Source organism: Nyctereutes procyonoides, unplaced genomic scaffold, assembly GCF_905146905.1.
Source record: "Nyctereutes procyonoides isolate TBG_1078 unplaced genomic scaffold, NYPRO_anot_genome, whole genome shotgun sequence".
Lineage (NCBI taxonomy): Eukaryota > Metazoa > Chordata > Mammalia > Carnivora > Canidae > Nyctereutes > Nyctereutes procyonoides.
In genome coordinates, this window is record NW_026575052.1 from 37,927,708 (window position 1) to 37,953,130 (window position 25,423).

At 36.0% G+C, this 25,423-nt stretch overlaps 1 protein-coding gene and 1 pseudogene across 1 annotated transcript in view; both read right to left on the reverse strand.

Annotated features, from left to right (window-relative positions):
* NDUFAF2 (NADH:ubiquinone oxidoreductase complex assembly factor 2) overlaps window positions 1-25,423 on the reverse strand; it is a 150,599-nt gene that overhangs the window by 52,813 nt on the left and 72,363 nt on the right. Inside the window, exon 2 of the mRNA XM_055332117.1 lies at window positions 6,714-6,803. Within this exon, the coding sequence (XP_055188092.1) occupies window positions 6,714-6,803 (90 nt within the window). The remainder of the gene's footprint in view (window positions 1-6,713; window positions 6,804-25,423) is intronic.
* The window catches only part of LOC129513545 (PRELI domain-containing protein 1, mitochondrial-like), a 51,961-nt pseudogene continuing 45,596 nt past the window's right edge, over window positions 19,059-25,423 (reverse strand).

Genomic DNA, 25,423 nt, shown 5'->3' on the forward strand with positions numbered 1-25,423 from the left:
GATTTGTTCCCAGGACCCTAGGATCATGACCAGAGCCAAAGACAGATGCTCAACCACTGTGCCACCCAGGTGCCCCAGGCCTGAATTAAAACAACTGTGAAAAAGATTGGAGGATTCAAATTACCTATTTCAAGACTTAGTACAAAGTATCAATAATCAAGGAAGTATGGCATAGGGAAAAGGACAGACAGATCCACAGGGAGAATAGAGAACACAGACATAGCCACACCTATATGGCCAAGTGATGTTTCACAAAGGTGCAAAAACCGAGAGAAACGGATGGTCATTTCAAGATTTTATCTATTTATTCATAAGAGACACAGAGAAAGAGGCAGAGACATGGCAAAGGGAGAAGCAGGCTCCATGCAGGGAGCCCGATGCGGGACTTGATCCCAGGACTCCAGGATCACACCCTGAGCCCAAGACAGACGCTCAACTGCTGAGCCACCCAGGCGTCCCCGAATGATCATCTCAGAAATAGTTCTGGGAGAGTAGTCAAAATCATAAAGACAAAGTATAATGACGGGATGCCAGGGCCTGGGAAAGGGTAAGGAAGAATGGAGAATTATTATTTAATGTTTTGCAAGATGAAAAGAGTTAAAGGGATAGATGGTAGTGATGACTACACAATAAAGTCAATGTATTTAATGCCACTGAACTGTACACTTACATATGGTTAAGACAGTAAATTTTATCTTATGTGTATTTTAACACAATACAAAAATAGTACTAGAAAAAACTGGATATCCAAATAAATGACATGGTACCTACACTATACATAAAAATAGATTAAAAAATGGATCATAGATATAAATCTACAATCTCAAACTGTAAAATTTCTAAAAGAAATCATAGGAGAAAATTTTCATGACCTTGGGTTAAGCAAAAATTTCTTACAACACCAAGATCATGATATGTAACAGAAAAAAAAAGATAAATTGGACTTCATTAAAATCATAGATATGTGCTCTCCAAGAGGCACCGTCAAAAGAATGGAAAAATTAGTCATAGACTGGGGGAAAAGTTGCAAATCACATATATGGTAGAGGAACTGTATTGAACATAAATAAGGAACCCTAAAAATAAACAATTTGGGAAAAACCCCAACCAAATAAAAAGCTTCTGGGCAAAAAGATAAGAATAGACAATAGAGTTAAGAAGATATAAAAATGGCAAATAAGGTCATGGAAAGATGATCAGCATGACTAAGCACTGAAGAAATAAAAATCAAAACTACATTGAGACACTATAACATATTTATTCCAATGGATCTAATTGACATTGACAACCCCAACAGCTAGTGAAGACGAGGAGCAGCTTTAACTCTCCATATAGTACTAATGGGAAAGTTAAATCGTAGAGACATGTTAAAAACCAGTTTAGCAGTTTAAGTTGAATCTCTTCTTACCACATGATCTAGGAATGCTGCTTCAAGATAGTTACCAGAAGGAAATGAAATTTTATGTTCATATATTTATACCTGAAGAGAAATATGGATTTATAGAGTGGCTCCACCTATAAGTGCTATAAAGTGTAAATAAGCCAAATGTTCTGCAGCTGGTGAATGGACAAACTGGTATATCAGTATGATAAAATCCTACTCAGCAATAAAAAAGGAATAAACTGATTCATGCAAACACAAAAATGAATTTCAAATGCATTAAACAAATTGAAAGAAAGCTGCTTTCTGCTTCTAGCCAACATGCAGCAACATGGACAAATTACATGAAACAATTATTTTCAAGACAGTGGACATCAAGTAAAGAAATACAGTGATCCCTTCAGAATGTTAAAACCAAAACCAAAACCAAAACAATGCCTCACTTAGTGCTTTGAGAGTTTCCAGGCTTTGACATGGGGAGAGGATACTGCTAAAGTCCACCATATGGAGCTGGGAGTCTAGGGAGACCAAGGTGACTAAAATTCACAGAATAGACTATCAGACATGAGACAGCTACAAAGACAGAAAACTGTGGAGATTGGCAGGAGGCTGCTATCAAGTATTCAGCAGAGCACTAATGAGTTCATGTAAGTAAGAAACTCTTAAGACCAGGAAAAGAATCACCTGAAAGGGTCAGAAGGAACAGTCCTCACTTTTACACAGGGGCAAGAGTAATGCTAATTTCCACCACCCAGAGTTGAAAACCTCATGACTGATGGAACAGAGGAGAGTACTCAGCCATGATTTGAATCAGCTGTGCAGAATTATTCTAAATTAAACTCTGTTCCAGTCCCAACTAACAAATCTTAAAAGCAATCCCTGAAAGGATCAAAGTGTTCCCAAGTCATTTAGCTGTGTCTCAGAACAAAGCTTAACAATATAAAAATATCCAGTATCCAACTAGGCAAAAATTTAAAAAGTATGACATCCAATCAGAAATTGTGAAGGCAACAAAGAAGCAAAAAAATACTTCCCATATTCAGGAGAAAAAAAAAATCAACTAACCAAAACCAACTAAAAACAGACACAGATGGTAGAATTAACAGATAAGAACATTAAAACAGTTATAACTATACTCCATATGTTCAAAAAGCTAGAGGACAGATTGAACAGGTTAGGCAGAGGCATGGAAGATATAAAACAGATGAAAGCTACAATGTCTGAAATGAGGTATACTCTGGATGGACTGGTAGGAATTTGACACTGTAAAAGAAAACATTACTGAACTTGAAAATACAGCAAGAGAAACTATACAGAATGAAACTCAAAGAGAATAAACTTCGCAAATGAACAGAGTGTGAACTGTGAGACAACTTCAAACAGCCTAAAATTGTAAATGTAATTACTAAAAGGAAGGACAGAAAGGGACTCAGAGAAAAGTATTTGAAGAAACAACGTCCAAAATATTTCTAAAACTGATTGAAACTATAAATCCATAGGTCTAAGAAACTTCCAGCACAAGAGACTATATGATGGTACATCATGATCAAATTGCTGAAGACCAGTTAAAAAAAATAACTTTAAAATAGCCAAAAGAAAAATATATACATTACATAAAAAGGGACAGAGCAAAGCATGACAACAGATTTCTTGAGAGAAACCATGTAAAGTATCTTTAAAGTACTGAAAGGAAAAAACAAACAAACAAACTCTACAAACCTAGAATACTCTAGCCAGAGAAATATTTTTATATTTCAGACAGGGGTGCCTGGGTGGCTTGGTCAGTTAAGGGTCTTATTCTTGATTTTGGCTCAGGTCATCATCTCAGGATTGTGAGACTGAGCCATGGTTGGTGTCTGTGGTGGGTGTGAAACCTGCTTTAGATTCTTTCCCTCCCTCTCCTTCTGCCCCCCACCAAGGGACAGATATATTTCAGACATATCAAAGCTGAAAAGTACAATGCCAGCAGACTCACGTTTAAAGAAATGTTAAAGGAAGCCTTAGACACTAAAGGAAAATGATCATAGATGGAAATCTAGATCTACAAAAAGGAATGAAGAGCATTACATATGGTAACAATATGAATAAATATGTCATATATTCTTATTGATTAAACCTCTCTAGGGCAGCCAGGGTGGCTCAGTGGTTTAGCACCGCCTTCTGACTGCGGCGTGATCCTGGAATCCCGGGATTGAGTCCCACATCGGGCTCCCTGCATGGAGCCTACTTTTCCCTCTGCCTGTGTGTCTGCCTCTCTCCCTGTGTTTCTCATGAATAAATAAGTAAAATTTTTTTTAAAAAATTTAATAAACCTCTCTAAATCCCAGTTTGCTATTTAAATAAAAGTAATGATACAGTGTATATTGTAACAAATACAACTAAAACATATGACAGTAACAGAAATGTTAAGAGGAAAAAATGGAAGTACACCTTTGTAAGGTTCTTGTATCTATATGAAGTGGAAACATCACAGAAATAAAGAGTTTGATATGTTGAAGATGTAGTTTATAAAATCAAAAACACTCAATGGAGATACACCTGATAACTGACAATAGCAAATAAAACTGAATCATAAACAATACTCAATACTTATGTATTAGTTTGCTAAGGCTGCTATAATAAAGTAAGGTGCCAAACATTCAGTGGCTTAAACAACAGAAGTTAATTTTTTACAATTCTGGAAGGTAGAAGTCTAAGATCAAGGTGTTGGCAAGGTCCATTTCTTCTAAGGTTTCTCACCTCAGCTGGTAGATGGCTGTGTTCTCCCTGTGTCTTCTTTCTTCTGTGTCCTAATCTCCTCCTTTTATAAGGACACCAGCCATACTAGATTAAGACCCATCCTAATAATCTTATTTTAACTTGATTACTTCCTTAAAGATCCAATTTCCAAATACAGTCTCCAAATTCAGTCAGAGGTGCTAAGGTAAAGAAGACTTCAACATAGATTTTGGGGGAACACAACTCAGTCATAAAAACTAGTAATGAGAGAGGTGATATCACTACAGATCCTAAAGATATTAAGATGATAATAAGAAAATATTATGATCAGTATCATGCAAAAAAATTTGGAAACTTGGGGCACCTGGGTGGTGGGTACCTCAGTGGTTGAGCTTCTGCCTTTGGCTCAAGGCATGATCCCAGGGTCCTGGGATCAAGTCCTGCATCAGGCTCCCAATGGGGAGCCTACTTCTCCCTCTGCCTATGTCTCTGCCTCTCTCTCTCTCTGTGTGTGTCTCTCATGAATAAATAATATCTTAAAATAAATTGGAAACTTAGATGAAATGGACAGACTCTTTGAAATGAACAAGCTACCAAAGGTCACTCAAGAAGATATTGATAACCTGAGTATCCTAAATCTTTTTTTTTTTTTTGATAATCCTAAATCTAATAAAGAAATTTAATTTGTAGTTCAAAACTCCAGGCCCAGATGGCTTCACTAGTAAAGTCTATCAAATATTTAAAAAGTAATTTTACTTCTACATAAAGTTTTACAGGATATCAAAGAAGGAATATATCCAAATTCATTTAATGAGGTGAGCTTACACTGACATGAAACCCAAGCAAAGACACTGTAAGAAAAAGAAGCTACTAACCAATATACCTCATGATAAAAATATTAAATAAAATTTTAGATAAGCCAATTAACAATGTACAAAAAGTAATACATCAGGACAAGGCAACGATGTTCATTCTCATTTCTTCCAATCAACAATATACTGTAAGTTCTAGTCCATGCAAACAGGTAAGATTAAAAAAGCTAAGGGCATCCAGGTTGGAAAGAAGAAAATGTTTGTTCACAGACAACATGATCTTCTAAGAAAAAGAAAAAAAATCTGATGAAATTGACAAAAAAGCTAATTAATTATTAACAACTGAGCTCAGCAAAGTCATAGCATATAAGATCAATATGCAAATACCTACTACATATTTATGATAGTAATGAACAATAAAAAATTAACACTGAAAAAATTATCATTTACAGTAGCATCAAAAATATGACTACTTATGAAGCATTCTGACAAAAGATGTGCAACATCTGTATGATGAAAATTACAAACTTTGGTAAGAGAAATTAAAGGCTTAAATTAGATAAAGTGAAATATAACGTCCGAGGGTCAGAAAATACTTATTGTTAGGATGTCAGTTCTTGCAAAGTGATTTATAAAATTTTTTTTCTTTAATTTTTTATTTATTTATGATAGTCACAGAGAGAGAGAGAGAGGCAGAGACACAGGCAGAGGGAGAAGCAGGCTCCATGCACCGGAAGCCCGATGTGGGACTCGATCCCGGGTCTCCAGGATCGCGCCCTGGGCCAAAGGCAGGCGCCAAACCGCTGTGCCACCCAGGGATCCCGCAAAGTGATTTATATGCTCAACACAATCCCACCAAAAATTCCAGGAGGCACTTTTTGTAAAAATTAACATTATTCTAAAATCCATTTAAAAATGCTGGATTTCATGTATTCACTATATACTTACTGAGCACTTAGTATGTGCCAGGTGTGAGGCAAAGAACTGATAAGGAAAAGGGAAATTTATAACAAGGATATGGGGTGGCACTAGCACTCAATGGCAGATATGCATCTGAACTTCATTAAGAAAGAAATGGAACAGAGAACTAGAAACTTCCTGGAAATCTAGGAACTATTTTGTCTCACTATATACTTATTGCAGACTGGTTTCCATTTTCTTCTTAGTAGATCAGCTTTTTCTGCAACAAAGCTTAGACAGCTGATTGAAGATAACTACCCACAATCATATGTCATTGTTCCAGCCATACTGAAAGACTAACTGCTACTGTTTTATCTCACTTTGATCTCTAACCTTAATTCCAAAGTCCTGATAGGGATCAAGTGTCCATACTTGTCTTAAAAGGGGGTCAGCCACTGGGGTCATTTTAAGTTGAGCAAATATTCCAGATGGTTACAGCAAGTACTGTCTGCAATTTGTACTGAGAAGTATGAATTTACTTTCCCAAGCTCATGTGGGTAGTTAGTGCCAGAAATGACATTTAAACTCTGGTTTAATGCAACTATGCAGTCAGCGTATGAAAGTGAGTGCCTCCTTCAATCTGTATTGTAGGAGCTCCCCTCTGCTCACTCTCGTGCCAGCTCTGCTAATGTTTAAAAGTTCCTCTCACTATACATATGTTCCTGTACTAAAGTGTGACACCTTCACAACTTTCAAAGAAATGCAACTTTAAAAAAATTTTCTTAGATTCAGATTACCAAAGTTTTTGTAAGAAGAATAAACACCTAATTATACCTGCTCCTGTTAATTTTGTATAAACAATTTGGCTTCCAGAAGAGATATTACTAAAAACACAAACTTACCTTCCCATTCTGATGGAATATCTCCGACTTCATAGTCAACTTCTTTTTTATTTGCTGCTTCTACAATTCTTTTCTCTCGAATAGTCTGTCCTATAAGACAAAAGCAATTATTTTATTTTTAAATAAACTTATGACAGCAGTTACTACAAAAGTAATATTTTCTCTTTGGATATTGCACATCTTCTCATATGGTCAAAGAATTATCAGGAGAAAGAACAGATTCTATTAGAATTAGGTAGGTTACAAAAAGCAAATTCTAAACTTACTACAAAAATTTAAAATTTCCTGCCATAGTATGCAAACTTAATTTTGGTAGGAAAAAAAAATCTAGATGCTGTGAAAAAAAAAACAACAACAACCAATTAGTCTTAGGGCACTAATGGCAAGAAAAAAATACATAATATAACCAACTGCCACCCCCCCCCCATTTTAATAATCAAGTGTTCAATTCTGCAAGTATGGATATTAGAGGTTCCTGTGGCTGCTGCTGTTGCCCAAGGAAATCGTTATTCATGGCCTCTACTAAGTAGGTAATGGACTACAAGATCCTACTGCCATTCTGTCTTCACATTACATTGGCAAACCCAAGGGAACCAAATAATGGGTTGGATTCTATGATCCATCTGAGTGACTACCTCTCCCTTGATCTAAAGGTAGAGGGCAAACACTGGTGAGTTATGGGTACTATGCTTCAGGTGTGAGATCAACACTGGTGCAGGATGGTAGCATTGTCGAAACATGAAAGCAGAGGTAGCAGTAAAGAAACAGGTGTAGCTGGGTTGGGGATGGGATGGGAACACAATAGGCTTACTTTTTCAATAATAAAAAATTGATTAGCAGGTATTTTAAGTTCATATAAAAGACATAAAACTATTTGGTATTTTCTTCTGTTTCCACAAAGTCTCAATTATCTCCTTCAAAGCAACTTTGTCAAAATGGTGGTTTCAAAACAGAATCCTTTGTCATTGAGCCTGTGAGCCTGGGAAAACCAGGTAAGCTTACTACTTCCCAAAAGTCAGCAAGTGTGCGTGCCTACTCAGAGAATGCAAGCTGAGAAAAGAAGACAGTGGTGAAAAACTATGAGGGGAGGAGAGTGGCTTAACAATGATCATACCAGTCAGTGAGAGAAATTTGGGCCTTACAAAATACTACTACTCTTCCCACTCCTGGACCAAACTTATACCATGCTAAATAGACTGAGTGACATAATTAAACAAAATGACCTTGTTACAAATCTCTCTCTCACATTTCCTGAAATTCTACCATCTAAAATTTCCTTCAACTGCAGACCAAGGAAATTTCTGGGGTCACTATGTAAGAGAAAGGAAGCCACACAAGGGCAGTCCAGGAAGGAGTGGCTGTTTTTTTATTTCCTTTGCTTTAGTAAGAAAAAGTGAAAGGTTGGGATTTCATGGACAAGCCATCAATGGTTAGGGAAATTCTGCATTTCATTATGGACTCAATGAATCAAGCTCATTTAATCCACACAGAGGTTCCCCAAGTTTTAAAAAGAGGAGTTACCCTTTGTTTATCTTCTCCAAATAAATTTACAGTAGGTCAAGGTATTAGTAGTAAAGTCCCTAGGTTGTAGGGACGATTCAGGGTAAAAGGAGCCTATAACAATGACAGCTATGTTAGTCTCATAGCAGAGGCTCAAAATATACATGTGTCTTTACTAAAATACTACTTATATCCACATACATAAATTCATCATAACAAATGTTATCATAAAGTTAGCATATACTAAACTATGTTTACATGAAAATTTTATAAATGTTTGAAAGAATCAAAATACTTGTGCCTTCTTATCTAAATGCCAAGATGTATGCCCTTTTAGTAATAACAAGTAGAGAAATGAAAACTATCATCTAAAACACAAAATGCTAACAAATGGGCTTCTGAAAGTAGGTGTATGTTCTCTAAGCTTTTAAATGGAGATTAAAAATGTGAGTATGGGAATTTGAGAGAAACATCTATCAATCCCAGTAGCACCAAATATATATTACATGTATATTTAAATGTCTGTGACACAAAAATTAGCATCTTATTCCTACCCTTAAGTCTATATAATTAATTTAAGGCCTCCCAAGATTTTTAAAAATAAAAAAACCATACTTATTTGTGTAAAAATGAAAAGACAGAAAGGGTAATACATGACTTAGTTTAAGTAATTCTTTTGACAATCACTGAAAAAAATCTTGTTTACAAATAGATGACATCAAAGATGTATAAAAAGTGTACACATACAGAATAAGGCAATTAGTTTACTGAATAAATTTTTTATAATCAGATATAGGTTTTTCCCCCCAAATAAATGTTTTAAAACTACTCCATTCTTTGTAATAAGTTCTACTTGTATAATTTTTAAGAACTGGGAATAAAGTCTATTCTTCCCATGGAGTAAGAAATTATGCACAAACTGTACACTTACTCATACTAATATGCTTTCATACAATAGTTGTAAAGACAATCCTACTTATCATAGCAAAAAATTTCCATCCTTGCGAATAGAGCAAATTTAAGTACCTGCTTAGGTGTCAAAAATTTAGGGTCTAATTTACATTTAAAAATTCTTTTGATAACAAAAAAGCTAACATATATATAGGCTTAATAAGTCCTAATACAACAATAAACAATCGACATTGGTGTACCCAATGACCATTATTATGTAAAACAATGCACAGTTTTTTTATTTAATAGTAAAACAACACATTTAGTTAAAACAGTCAAAACAAAAAGTTTGAACTCAAGTAGATCAATGGTATATGGATTTAAAGACTGCAGAAGTAACAATATTATTTTACTATTTAAAAAACTTTAAAGCTACTGTCCTGGATTTAAAGCTAATTGCCCTAGGATAGCAGATTTCCTAGTCCCTGTTTAGAAAAATATAAAACCTAGTTAGTTAAAACAAAAGAGAAAAATGGGAGATCCCCAGGTATTAGATGGGTGACAGGCTTAGGTAAAAGAAAGATTTCATCTGTTGTGCTTCTGGAATAGGATATGGGAACCCAGGACACAAAATGGGCAGGAATAATCTAGATTAGAGAGCCTCAAATGTCAGATATTCAATTTTCATTCAATCCAGCTTTGTTTTTTGTCACACTTCATAGCATTATATTCTTAATATTTTTCTTTAATTTGGCTTTTTTCCTTTCAATATTCACTTTTACTTTACCTTTAAAAATATCATGAAATGTTGACTTGATGTACTGTAAAAACTTAACTTCTAATAACATAAACTGCCAATTAACATGCATTTTATATGCTATATGTATTTTTATATTGTATTCTTACAATAAGGTAAGCCAAAAAAGAGAATGCTATTAAGAAAATCATAAGGAAGAAAAAGACACTTATAGTACTGTATTTATTTATTCAAAAAAGTCCATGAATAAGTAGACCTGTAAAGTTCAAACCTGTGCTGTTCAAGTATCAATAGCAGTTGTATTTTTTTTGTTTAAACATACATAAAATAAATACATATCTTATCATTTTAATGGATTGTCTTTCTATCACCTAAAGTCATCTTGCAGCTCACACTTGGGAAACCACATTGTTCTACAGAGACAGGCCCAGCAATATACATGGTGATACAGGGCACAGGAACCAACATAAACAATAAGAAATTAATGGATGGGAAATGGCTGATAAATACCAAGTCTAGCCAGGAGAAACTTCATGTCTTTTCCTTGTTCTACTAGCAGCCAGAGAAAAGGGCTAACTCTAGGCCTAGAGCAGAATGGGTTCAAGATGAATCTGGAACATCTTGGTATGCCAGAAAGTCAAGAGTTCCCCAAAAAATAAATGAGTAAAAGCGGGGCTTTTCACGAGGACTTAAGAGCCAGCTCACAAGGGCCAAATCTGGGATAAATCTGAACACCAAAATAATTAAGGAATTACAGACCAGCTATTCTCAAATTCTTATGGGGAACTCTGTGGGGTGCCTATAATCCTTTTAAGGGGACCGTGAGGCCAACACTATTTTACTAATAATACTAAGAATGTTATCTGCCTTTTTCATTTCCATTCTTTCATGAATGTACAGTGAAGTTTTCCAGAGGCTACATGTGATACAGCAACAGACTGAATAAGGAAGCAGATATGAAGAACTCCAGCTGTCTTTTATTAAGCTAGACATCAGGGAAATTTGTAAAACATAAAGCAACGCTACTCTTTTCTCTAAATGTTTCTGTTTGGGAAAGTATAGTTATTTCTGATAAAAAAATATACTCTTTATGTAAACAACAAAAATATTTTATGTAATTGTTTTACTAGTTTTATTTTTTTAAAGATTTATTTATTTTTGAGAGAGAGGGAGAAAGAGTGGAGGATAGGCAGAAGGAGAGAATATTTAAGCAGATTTCCCGCTGTGCGTGTAGCCTGACACTAAGGCTTGATCTCACGACCTATGAAAGCATGACCTGAGCTGAAACTAGGAGTTGGGTGCTCAACCGAATGAGCTACTTAGGTGTCTTGTACTAGTTTTATTTTTAAAGAATTAATAAACATTTAAAATTTGGTTTTAGTTTCAAAATGATAAATATAAATGCATATCTCATAAACAAAGCTCTTTCAATACTTGTGAGAAGTTTAAAGAGATCTTGAAACTAAAATGCTTGAGAACTAAATATGCTACTAGAAGAAAGAAAAAAAGGAATCCACAAAGGCAAACTGCTAAAAGACAGAGATATATAGATGGATAAATAAATTGGGGAGATAAAAGGGCTCTTGCTTACCACAGTAGCAAATAGTAACTGTGGAAGAAGTGCCAGAGCTGAAATACCATCATTTTGTAACGGTTATGATAAAGACCAGTTCTGTAAGAATCAATAATGGAAGGGGATTTTGTTTTTGTTTTTATTTGGAAGTAATTTCCCTTTCCTCTGTATATAGGGTGTTCTTAGATATTTGAAAGGTGAATAAAGCTTACATACTGAAAGATGGTTGGGTTAGGAACTGTGAAGTTTCTAATTTGGTACCTATAAATACTGCCTTCCTATGGTCTTAGCAACCCCGTAGTTAAGACCTTTGAGAGGCACCGGTCATAGGCAGGTGACATCAACAGTTCTGAAACATGAGACAGCAGACTTATGCATCTCTCCTTCTCTAGGCACTGCTCCTTCCCTAATCCAAGGAAGAAGTTTGGGCAGCCTTTAATCTTTAAATTTTGGACCTTCAGAACTCACAAGGTATCTATCACAGTGAAGGAGGGATTTTCTTCCACCATTACTAAATCAAAGCCGGAGGCCCACATTGGTTGTGATCTATCAGGACATATAATCCTTGGTGATGTTTCCAACCAGCTGCCTACTTCCAGCCCAAAATTTCTCACTGGTGGGGTAGTGTGAGGGGTGAATACATTGGGAGGTGACTTTAGGGTGGAAAAAGAGTTTGGGTTGAGTGAGGTGACACATTTCTAAGATATCTATGGCCCTGTAAATAAGCAAGATTGATGCCTGACAGGAACCCCTGGTTGGGAGAAATGGTGGTAGAATGGCCAGGGTTAAGGTCCTTTCTGTCTGGCTGATATCTGGCTCTTTACCTCACTGCCAGGGATCAGTGCAACCAGGTGATAATTTTAAATCAGTTTGTCTGGTGATATATAAAAGACTGAATTTTGCATACGAAAGAAGGCTTGGAAGTGTTGGTGCATAATACATGAAAGTAAGGACTACTGAAAGCCAAGACCCACACAGTTCATCCATTGGTTAGATTTGGAGACTTTTAACCTTGTTATAGTGAAGTATCATAAATTAAAAAAAAAACATTAAGAGTACTAAAATAAGAATTCTTATACTGAAAGACATTTCCACATATGACTTAAAGGATAATTTGATTGAAGTTACTCAGATGTAACGTCTATTTATTAACAGCCTGCTATGTAGCAGGCAGTGTTTAGGTGTTTTCCATATATCATCTCTTGTCTTTAAAACATCTTTTATAGATGAGGAAAAAAAGGCATAGGATGATCAGCTTATCCAAATGTACATAGCCAAGTAATACAGCCAGCATTTGAACCTAAGCATTTTTATTGACTTCCACCCTTAAGCACTTCCCATTTAAGATTTTAAAATTAGCATTTACAAAGTTTGCATACAGTATCATTACAGATATCCAATTAAAAACTAACATTTTATTCATAGTTATAAACTATTATTTTCCCATAGTGATCAGATGAGGCATATCTGCTTGAAAATGTGATGATTTTATAATTTGACATATTCTACATATATTTATATGAGCATGGATGACTATCTCAGCAGGTCTCAGCAGGTAGTACCTTTTTTATAAAGCAATTAAAGAGGCCGTCCAGATAAGCTTTCACAATTTTTAAGATGGCCAATGAGTTCAATGGATTACCTAAAATCTTATTAGTTTCTTCATACTTACAGGTTTCCCATAAGGAATCTCTGCATCTATCTTACAAAATCCAAACTTAACTCTGTTTAAATCATTAATTTTTTAAAAGCCATAAATATAATTTGCAAAACTAAAGTCTGAAAGAATATGTGAAGAATATCATAATTTAAGAAAAAAAGATGAATGTATTACAAATTTGTGCCTGTGGTTTCCACTTGGACAATAAACTCTTATTCATTGTTTATTTTTTAAGTTCATAGTAATCTTATATGCAAACAAAAACTTAAAGTTCTAAAAATATGTTATGTTATTTAGCCAACAAATATGTATTGAATAGTCTATTATATTAATCCAGGGAGATTTATAGTCAAAAGTTATATAGGTTTTCTGAATGCATTTCCTTTTTTTTTTTTTTAATTTTATTTTTATTTTATGATAGTCACAGAGAGAGAGAGGCAGAGACACAGGAGAAGCAGGCTCCATGCACCGGGAGCCCGATATGGGATTCGATCCCGGGTCTCCAGGATCGCGCTGCGCCACCCAGGGATCCCTCTGAATGCATTTCCAAATCAAGGATGGGGGTCCTAGAAATGTCTAGTATTTTACTGCATTTGTTTCCTGTTACTATAGAAATCAAACATTTTTGTGTAAAAATCATTTATTTTCCAAACTGCAAGGAATTTTCAACCCTTAGAAAAAGTATAATTACACTTGCTCCCCCACCCCCAAAAGGAGGTAAACATGAAAGACTCATTGCTATTTAGTCCATGTAATAATGTGTTCACTCACTCTAAAGAAATAAAACAGAAGCAGCTATTTCAGGTTTTGATTGACACGCAGGTAATCAGTTTTTGGAAGTACTTTTATTCATCTAATACATTCTACAATTCTTTGTTAGGCTAAATTGCCTCCAATGTATAAAATATATTTATAATTGAGATCTGAACATTTAAGAAAACAACACAAGAAAACTAACATTCAGTGATCCTGCTAATGACTATATCTGAATCATGACATAGGAGTTAAAATGTCTTAAATATGTATACTAAGGAAAGGAATAAAAGGTGCTAAATTTTTTTTAGTTAAATTAAATAGGCTTTAAGTTATGCAATTCTAGGTTTTAAAAAGGGTATTGGGGATCCCTGGGTGGCTCACTGGTTTAGAGCCTGCCTTTGGCCCAGGGTGTGATCCTGGAGTCTCGGGATCAAGTCCCACATTGGGCTCCCTGCATGGAGCCTGCTTCTCCCTCTGCCTGTGTCTCTGCCTCTCTCTCTCTGTGTCTCTCGTGAATAAATAAATAAAATCTTTTTTAAAAAAATAATAAAAAGGGTATTTTACAGTAAGGAAATTTATGACTGAAAAATCTACATTTTATTTTTAGTGACAATCACAAGCAAATTCCAATCTGGTACATCCTTAATATAAAAAGGAATATTTTCCCCTCTCAAAATAGTATAGTATCAACTAATATAATCAAGATTTTGATTTGTCACTTTGGGAGTCTAACTTGAACAATCGGGGCTATCAAGAGAGAAGTAAAGAGAGTAACTGGAGGAATAAAGAAACAGTAGCAAATACTACCAGAATTTAGAGAATTAGAAAATAATGCCATTTTTCAGCTTGGACTTTGCCCAAACTTTATTTTCAGATTTGAAATGTAGAAGATATGGCTGATTATTTGATTGATTTCTAGATCCAAATAGCTTTATAAAAATCGAGTAGTACTTGGTCATTTTACCAAAGATCATAAAAGAGTTGAAGACTGCACTATTACCTACCGTTATTAATTCACAGAATATATGACAGTTTTAAATGTGAATAATTTAGTGAAAATAAATAGAGTACATTTTGTGGTGCATTAGTCTTAATTTTTAAAAATATATATTTATTTATTTATCCATGAAATTACTAATACCCTTCATTAATCTATTTAATTTAGTCACCATCAGGCACTACTTATCATTAATGAATAGAAATCTATTTTGATATAGAAAGAAATCACATAATCATCTAATGAACTGTGATAGTCATCAGCTTAAAAGGAACTATTCTAGTATTTGTGAACCAGATGCCTAAGTATAATATCGGGCTCAGCTGTTAAAAGGTTGAGGTGTCAATAATTTTCAAACTCTTTTCTTTGAAAACATCTTCAATAGGGGCTGAATTTATGAAACCGTTCAAAGCAGAGCTTCCAGAGTTGAGGCAGGGGTCCACAACACCACTTCACCTTTTGCCCCCGCCCCTTCCCTGGAGGCAACCTTCTCACACTCTGGAGCTCCAACAAGCCCTGTTAATATCACAGATTCAAATCAAGTATCGTATTTTCCAAACTGCAAAACACATTCAAGAACCAGGTGTTGGTTCCCTACACAAAATCAAGATCTTGTGAATGGCAGAAAGAGCATCATGTATTTTCCTCCTCCCTACCTTTCAGACTTCTTCAAGCAATCTGACACAGACTCTTGAGTAATCAGGTGAAAGACAAAGAAGGGTTTCCCCAGCAGTCCCACAGTTCAAGGCAATACAAGGTCTACTGAAGACACGGAGCTGTGATTTAAGGCTGAGGCATGGCTGCAGGCCTGCTTCTGGTGTTTAGACCAGAAGAGTTCCATGAGAAATCATTCTCTCACTTGGGAGCAAGAAGTCCTCAGGAAGAGATAAAAACATCCATATAGCAAAGACGGGGAAATGACTCTTGGGTTCCCAAGGAAGCAGGCCTTCACTGGAGAGGCATTGGCAACACTTCCTTCAGCCCCTCAGACCTAGAGGATCTAGTGAAGAGGAAGAAAATGGGGGTAGTCTAAGGCCAACCTGAGCAATGAAAAGAGGAAAGGAAAGAAATTCTAGGAAGAGTAATTTATTTATAGTATCTCATTATTTTAGTCATTAGTTTTAACTTTCTCTACAATAAAATTTTACCTTGGCTAATAACTAATAAAACTGGAAAACATAAATCTTACTACATTCTCTACTCCAGTTCAGCGGCAGAGAGCAAGGCTAATTAATAAATTGTGACTTCACCAAAAGGAAGCCTGTGGAGGCATGAAAAGTAAAGGCTAGTTCCACTTTGCTTGTGAAGTTTGCAATAAAAAGCATTCATCCTGCTATTTTCCCCTACTTATTAACTATTTTCCATTGATGTTCAAAAAGTTTAAGACAATAGTCACAAATAGTGAAGGTCTGTAAAACAATTAATATTACTTTAAGACAAGTATCTCCAAATATATTCTGCACAAATGCAGACTACCTCTATTAAAGGGTGTACTTGGTAATGCACAGCAGGATATTTACCTACAAAAGAATCAAATAATGAGTCTTAAGAATTTCTTATTCTTAGTAATATATATTAAAGCTTAACATTTTTCCTACTTCTTGCTACTTCTTTATAAGATTCCAGGGTCCAGAGATCATATATTTTAGCTTAATTTTGCAAAATAACAATAACATTAGGTTAATGTAGTTTATTAATTTTATCTGACTCATTCAGGAGATGAACATAATCATATTTTTTAAAAAGATTTTTTATTTTTATTTATTTATTCATGAGAGACCAAGAGAGAGAGAGAGGCAGAAACACAGGCTGAGGGAGAAGCAGGCCCCATGCAGGAAGCCCAATGCGGGACTCGATCCCAGGACCTCAGGATCACGGCCCCGGCCAAAGGCAAGCACCAAACCGCTGAGCCACACAGGGATCCCCCAAACATAACTATATTTATTGACCAACAATTATGTGTATGGTACCTAATAGGCACTTTTTATTTTCTTGTTTAATTCTCACAACAATCTTATTTTTATAATTGAGTAAAGCTCAAAGAAAATGGATGAGAAAATGTATGTTTTCAATTCTCTAATTTTTACACAGAGATTTAAGAAAATGTACTAGTACAGTCACCTCCTCTGCTACAAAACCTGATGTATCAGCATCATCCACACATAATCAAGCTCATACTGCCTCACTTATTTTTTTCTGCCCTTCTTTTACAACCCACTTTAAAACCACTTTGCATATACTTCCCACATCCTCCCTTGGTTTTGAGAACTGAGAGCAACCTAACTATTGTATGACAATGGCACCACCTATCGGCTGCAAAGGGACTGGGATAATGTAAAATAGCACCTGCTTCTGTACCCTTCAGAAAGACTAATGTGTTGTAATTTGAGTTCTCCTTATTTTCTGCCTTTTATTACACCAATTTGAAAAAAGATTCAGCTGAATTAAGCCCACTTGAAAACAAATTTTTCCTCATATATGTTCATTTTTTTCCTCCATCTCTTCTTTTAAAAACCTGCTTATTAAAAGACACTTATTGTGTCTCTCTTGATTCTGATGTTATCCAGTATGTGCTTTTGCTAATATGCAGCAATTCAGATGAACTGTGGATTAAAAGGAATGTGAATTATTCTGGAAATTGAACTACCATTTATAACACAATTTCAATGGAAAAATGTGTTGAATTTAAACAAGCTGCTTACATGTAACTTTTGGCATTCAAGTAATTTGTAGGTTGGAAACTTATTATAATACTAAAACATGTAAAAGTGTGAAGTCTTTTACTGAGGTTTCCAAGGCAAATAAAGGAATAGGGTTGTAAAACAAAGCAGTACTGCATATATTCCACTCCCCTCTTCAGAGTTGATAAACATCTGCTTTGTCCTGTGGAATTTGAATCTTGCAATACACAGAGTGGAACACTGAAATATTTGTTGATAATGATGAGGTCCATTGCTATTTTGCAGTGGCTCATTAAAGTTACACCAATGATACAGGGGGAAACAGCTCTCAATATTCTGACTTTTATCTCTGTGATGAAAACTACCAGGATAACATATTTCACTCTAATCACTTAATGAGCTCTCATCATGAACTTTTGTTTAAAGCAATGCTCTACTTGGAAGACCCTACATTTCTGTGACAGAGAGTTCTATATCTTCCATGTCTTAAGTATCTAATCCTTGAAGTCCTATCTTTATGGTAAACCCTGTGAATTCCCATCTGAGGACATTTTGTGCTGAAACAGGAGAAACATGTAAGATTGCTCAAGCAAATTGGTTATTATGAAGTCACTTTCATTGCTGGTACCAATCAAGTAGCAACGCATTTTTGTCCCTTCGTCTATGTCCTGCATCCTAGTCCTGGAAACTTCCTGAAATTCTTTTTTTTTTTTTCTTCCTTAAATTCTAATTTGAGTTCAATTCTTTTAGGCAGGAAAATTCTGCCACTGCCCATAAATATTTTAACCCCAAGTGTTCTCATCTGCCTAGACAGAGCCTATTCCCTTACACTGAGACCTGTCTATGGCCTAATCCTGATGTCCAATGCCGAGGTGTATGGCCTTCTGCTTCCTGTAAGCTATATTCCTGCCTTGCAAATCACCTGCCCAGCATCATTTTATTGGCTCCCCGAAACTCTGGAAACCTATGGTGTTGGCTGTTTCATTAGTAATTATGACATCCATCCCTCCCTAATTTCCCATTGATTTTCTTTTTTTCTTTTTTAAAATCAAAGCTTTTTTTTTTAAAGATTTTATTTATTTATTCACGAGACACACACACACACACACACACACACACACACAGATGCAGAGACACAGGCAGAGCGAGAAGCAGGCTCCATGCAGGGAGCCTGACGTGGGACTCAATCCCGAGCCTCTAGGACCAGGCCCTGGGCTGAAGGCGGTGGCACTAAACCACTGAGCCACCCAGGCTGCCCCTCCCCACTGCTTTTCCTTTCAAATATCTCAAATCCTTTGATAGCACTATCATTTTCCTCCTTTCCTAATTCAAAAACTTCAGTTGTTCTTATAATATGAATATACTTAACACTACATTTTTATAGTTAGGTTGACAAATACTGTTATTTTTTAACCACAAGTGAAATTTTGTTTGGAAGTTGACTTTTAATAATAAAGTACAAGGTGTAAAGGGCAGAAGGATTTGAGCCAGGTGGTCAGGTGTCCTACACCACACCGGGGCCCGGGTGAGCTACATAAACTGCTACTGTTGCTGCTGCTTGCTGGCTGGTCTCCCTTGCTGGCAAGGTCCTTGGCCTTCTCTGAGGCTGCCAGTGCCTTCTCCTTTGCCTTCTCTGTGGCTTCCTGGCTTTCTCAACAAGAATTTTGGAAGGGGCCCTCACCTTGCAGCTTTGCCAAGATGTATTCAAAGGTCTTCATAGTCTTGGTCAAACTGCTTTGAACAGGGTGAGGCCAAACTTCAGGACAGCTCTGGGGACACCAAATAAGCTAGAGGAGACCCAGGCTTCTTGGTGTATTTCCGCCCTACTGCTGTTGCCAGAGTTCACACAGTAAATTCATCGTTCCTCCACCATCATCAGCCGGGTGGGGTTGATGTTTCAGGTGAAGGTGGTCATGGTCTGCTTCTGGTGGGTCCATAATGAAATCCTCTAGGATGTGCACTGACTGAACCACAATGGCAGGAAACAGTGGTTAGGCCTCACAGGGCACCCTGCTGGTCTTGGTCAGGAGACCTCAGACAGGAGCTTCTGGTGAGGGGTCACCTCTCAGTGCACTGTGTCTTCTGTCAAGATACATTTGCTATAGGGATCTGGGCACCAACACCTGGTCCCAGGCACTCGGGAGCACGCTCAGGCACAGGAAATACTTCACCTCCAGCAGGGCATTGGGCTTAATGCAGCAGCATGTGGTGGGGGTGGGAAATGGGGGGTGGGAAGTGGGGGGTAGGGATGGGGGGTTAGGGGGCACGCCTGCCAGGCAGCAGCTTACTCCCCTCTGTGCCACACCCAAGCAGCTGCCACCACCCTAAGGATAGTTGTTGGCTACAACTAAAAATTTTAAAACTTTTTTTTTAAAAACATCAATTGATTTTACTACTAGATTTTTTACCCTCCCCAATAAGGCCAATCTTTCAACAAAAATAAAATAATGTAAAAAAATATATATATATATAACGTTCCTCTGACTTGTTCCTTTTATTTTAATGTTTTACATCACCACTCTCATCCAGGCTCCTCTTATTTCATGCTCATATTAACTGAAAAACCTTTCTAACCATACTGCATTCTGGTATCTATTCTTTATTGTTCAGAAGTCCTTTCTTTAGGGAGCCATTCACTATTTCATTCCTTTTGATCCTGCTCTGTCCACTGAGGTTGGGGGGGGAGGCTATTACCCCTCTATCCAAGAGGGAGGACTGTGAACTAAATTTGGCCATAGTATTACAAACCTTCAGCCATAAAAACTATTTCAGGGATGGACATATGACACCAGCTTGGCCAATCAGCATTTCCTTAAAAATTTTGCTGGAGCATCCAGGAAAGACTTATAACCTCTATGATCATGAGTTATAAAGACCACAGAGATGTGAAACTGCTGGGGCCATGTATCTCACATTGCAGAGAAAAACCTAACTATGAATGAAACTAATTTGGAGGAAGATACAGCCATGTGATAGTGAAAACATAGCCTCATGATATTGAGCTATTGAATCTAGTTCAACTTCTGTTCAGTTATATTTTCTAAAATACTCTATTAGTTATGGTGGGCTAAGCTGTGGTTGGCAAATGGACTCTAAAAATAAAGTAGCTTAAATAAGAAGTATATCTCTTTCTTATGTAACTGTCCTGGGTGGATGTTCAGGTAGGCCAGCTCTTCCCACGTAGTCATTTAAGGATCCAGACTGATGGCTATCCAGCCATCTTCAACACATGATTTCCAAGGTTTCCCTGAGCACTGCTATTTCATTCAGCCAGAAAGAACAAAGAGCACTGAGAAACAAAGGAAGATTGTTATTGGTGAGGCCAGGAAGTGACTCAGTTCACTTCCAGTTACAATGCACTAGAGAAAACTTGGTCATATAACCATACCTAATTTTAAAGGAAACTGGTAAATATTGTCTACCTGTATGTCCGGGAAGAAGAAGAAAGTGGATTTTGGTGGAAAAATTAGTGGTCTTTACAAACATACTCCTGAATTAATCTAAATCAACAAAGACACTGAATACCAGGCCATATCAACATTGCCCCAGAAAGACTGTTACTGAATTAAAAAATCTGGTAAAATATTATTACCCATATTTCAGTGCTATCATAAAAAATAATTGAAACATAACGAATCTATCAAAAGATGTTGTCAAGGATACTCGTTCATTACACTGCCTAAAGTCTACTTATTAAAAGCATGAGAAAGCTCATATTAAATATCAGTACTAAGAATGATATAAAAATAATATCATTTTTCTCTTGTAGGACTAAGAAAGATTAGCAACACTGACCCAATGTTACTGAGGGTACAGAAAATTAACAAGTTTTTATACTGTTTGGAATGTAAATTAGTCAGTATGAATTATGTTACCAAATGTTTCCTTTTCTGGACTACTAAGAAGTTAGGAGTGTGGCCAAAAATTATCTCTAGTGGGGGTATTTACACGAGGTTTTGTACTTTCTTTATTGGTTGATTATTTTTTAATAAGAAATGTGTACTTTTTTCAGAATAAAAGCAAAATAAGGTTATGTTTATTTTTGGAAGACAAAAAAATAATCATAGTCTTTCAAAATAGTTGTTTAGATGACTGATGTCATACCCATTGTGAAGTTCTGACCAGAAACCTGACCCTTTTTGAGTTGGTTGCTATGAAGCTCAGAGATGCATTTGCAGTTCTGAGAAAATGTGCAGGTAATTGGAGTTTATATTACAGCCTCATATCTGGCTCCACTTTTTTTTTTCCTTCACTGTGATTTTACTTTCTCCCTTCAATGCAATGTTATAGCTCTATCTTTGAGTCTTTAATCTCGTATTTCTTCTGGAAGGAAGAGAATGATTCTATAACACACTTTTATTGTATCACAACTCTTCACTCCTCCTATACAAATCTTAAAATTCCACAATTCGTATATTTTTCTTAAAATGAAAATCCAGTTTCTTCACCTTAGTGTTTATTCATTTTAAAAAATACAAAATCTAGGGATCCCTGGGTGGCGCAGCGGTTTGGCACCTGCCTTTGGCCCAGGGCGCGATCCTGGAGACCCGGGATCGAGTCCCACATCGGGCTGCCGGTGCATGGAGCCTGCTTCTCCCTCTTCCTGTGTCTCTGTCTCTCTCTCTCTCTCTCAATCTGTGTGACTATCATAAATTTAAAATAAATAAATAAATAAATAAATAAATAAATAAATAAATAAATAAAATTTAAAAAGCCCAAAAAACAAAATCTTAAAACACATTTTAAAAATACAGTATTTATTTACATAAACTCATACATAAACACGTACACTGAACACCTAGGTCTAACACTGTTCTATACATGGGAGAAAGAGAAAGAAGGCTCAAGTCACTCACAGTCTGGTTCAATGGTCCCAGTATCCTTTTTTTTTTTTCCAGGATGACTCACATCAGAAAACCTAATGGCCTCACATTCCCAGAGGCATACCAACATGTATGTACAAATATTTAAAGATTCCCAAGGCCAAGGGCTACCGCACCAAGAGTTGTGGCTAGTCTCAGCCACTGACTGCATTAAAACCTCAGACAAGTTTGACAACATAAAAATGAATAAAATACTAAAGTAACTCTTTAAATGTGGTGTTACAAGAAAAGTACTTTATGGTAACACTAAGGCAGGAGATTATGTGCAGGATGTATTTTACTACAACCAGCACCATAGATTAAAATCATATATAAAAGGCAACAAGCCTGTGATTCAGGGCTCCTCTCACCTGGCAAATAATTACTTACCAGGCCTGCAAGGTCAAAGAGATTAGAGAGATGGTGGAATCAGATCTCAGAAAGCCCAAGAACACCAAGACAAGGTGCTTGGACTTTTTCCTTGGTACAATAGGGAATCACTGGCAAGTTGAATACAGCAGGACACTAACAGGTTCAAAGATACGTTTTATTTATATATTAAAAAAATTAAGACCTTATTTATTTATTTGAGAGAGAAAGAGACAGAGACAGAGCATGAACAGGGAGGAGGAGGCAGACAGAGAGGGAGAAGCAGACTCCCCACCACGCAGGGAGCCCAACGTGGGGTTCGATCCCAGGACCCTGAGATCATGACCCAAGCTGAAGGCAGACACGTAACCAACTGAGCTACCCCAGATGTCCCCAAAGATGTGTTTTAAAAGAAACACTTTGGTGATCACTTTGAGGATGAACTGAAAGACAAGACTGGAATACCAGACTATCACAATAATCCAGAGAGAGGTTTATAAAGTGGAATAGATCAAATTTTGGGATTAAAGAGATACAGAGTTTAAGACATGGTACTAGGGGCGTTTCTTAAATTATTCCCTTTAATTTCCACTTTGAAACCTAATACTATTATTTGCATTTTACAGAATAACAAACAGAGGCTTGTCCCAAAATAAACTTGGGTCAAGGTCACACAATTACTTGGTAGAGAAAGTGGAATTTAAATTTCGGTCTATATGATTTCAAAGCCTGTGCATTTTCTACTACCCTGTCATGCCAACCAATATACAACCAAAAATACTTAAATTGCTTTATATAACAAAAATGGTAGTCTGGGGTGAGGGACAGGCTAAATAGGTGCCCTGGTGATGAGCACTGTGTTGTAAGTGATGAATTACTGATTACTACTCCAGAAACCAATACTAACTACACTGTATGTTAACTAACAAAATTTAAATAAAAAAAATAAGTTTGGGTATAGTATTTTTCATCAACAGTATATGGAAGATAAAAATCCATGTCTTATTCCTTAAATAACTTTTTAGTACTTGATGAGATCTTAAATTACATGCACTAAAACCAATTTTTACCTGGAAGTATTTTTTTTAATATGGTCTTATTAAAGGGAACTTTTTATACCAAGTAAGGCTGAGCTTATAAAAAAATTACTGTGTCCTTTTGTAATCTATTTATACCACTTTTAATAAAAGGTTACACGACTGTATTGACTCAAATAGCATGTAATTAGAGGTCAAAATCCACATGGATATATTCGATCTTTAAAGTTGCCACGTTAAAATACTATATATATATATGTAGTACACACACACACACACACACACACACATTACAAGAATACAAAACTCTGATGTAAATACAAGATATGTAATTTAGGAGGTTAATGTATATTGGTCTTTAATATACTTTGGCTTCCACAGAGAGATGATAGAGATGAATGGTTTTACCATGTATGTTGTGTCAAAAACAACTTGAAACACATCCACAAAGCTTGACAAAACAGCCCCAATTGTGAGTGTTCTTCTGCCACTATTCACCTCTCACATCACCCATTTTAATTCACTATGGTCAAACTTTATCTCAAAGATAATATTCTGTACTGCCTGATTGTTTCTAACAAAAAGATGAGAGTAATGTATAAGTCACAAAGAAGAATAAGGAATGACACTTCTCTATTATAATCTCATCAAGAATAAAAAAATAAAGGTTATGGGGAAAATTCTTATTGAGGGGTTAAGATTAAGATCAACTTTGCTGAGATTGGGAAATAAGGTGATCAGCCCAGGTATAATGGCTTCAAGAGAGTTAGCCACCTAGGGGATAGCTTTTGACAACTCTATCCTCTCAGTGCAAATTATTAAGTATTTCCATTACCCCTATCCTTAGGCAAACTTGCTTATTTAACAAGAATCTTAATTTTATAACTCTGATGCTTCATTCATCACTTCCCATAAAAACAAAAACTATCCATGCCTTTGAAACTATTCGAGGTAACCTATCTGATTAAAGAGCATCCACATTTTAAACTCAATCTCCTCTTCAAAAAGTTTAATCTGAATAAGCACCAACCCCGGGATACAAAAATAATTTGACAACTGAGTTATTTGCCAAGAAATGATATGAAAATTTATGTTTTTTTCTTGATTTAAAATGGATAAACAAGCAAACATAACTCCTCAGTGAAAGCTTTATCCAAATGTAATTGTAAAACTCTCCAAATTGCAAAAAGAAGGAAGAGCCAAGGGAATAAAATTTTTTTTGAGGGGGGGTGAATTTTTAAACTTTGTTCCAGTATATATTAGCACTTAAAAAAATTAGACATTGGGTCTTATTCAGAGATACACTTTAAATTCCTGATTTGAAAGAGAAATGAATTCATTTGTCAAAAATAAGAAGGCAATTTTAAAGGGAAAAATATGATAAGAAACAAGACTCTCTTGATTTTCCTCACTTTATGTTTAATAAATTGCTCTGGAAATAAACCTTGTTTGTTCTTTTACTCCATCTGCCATGAGGTAAGATGATAAAATCATTGACCCATGGCTAGGAAGGCTTTCTTTTCACCATAGTGACAGTATATACCCTTAGATGAAGGCCACTTAAGCTAATTCTAGTATTCATGGCATCACCAAAATACTCTATTTTACTTCTTTTATTTTTCCCAGT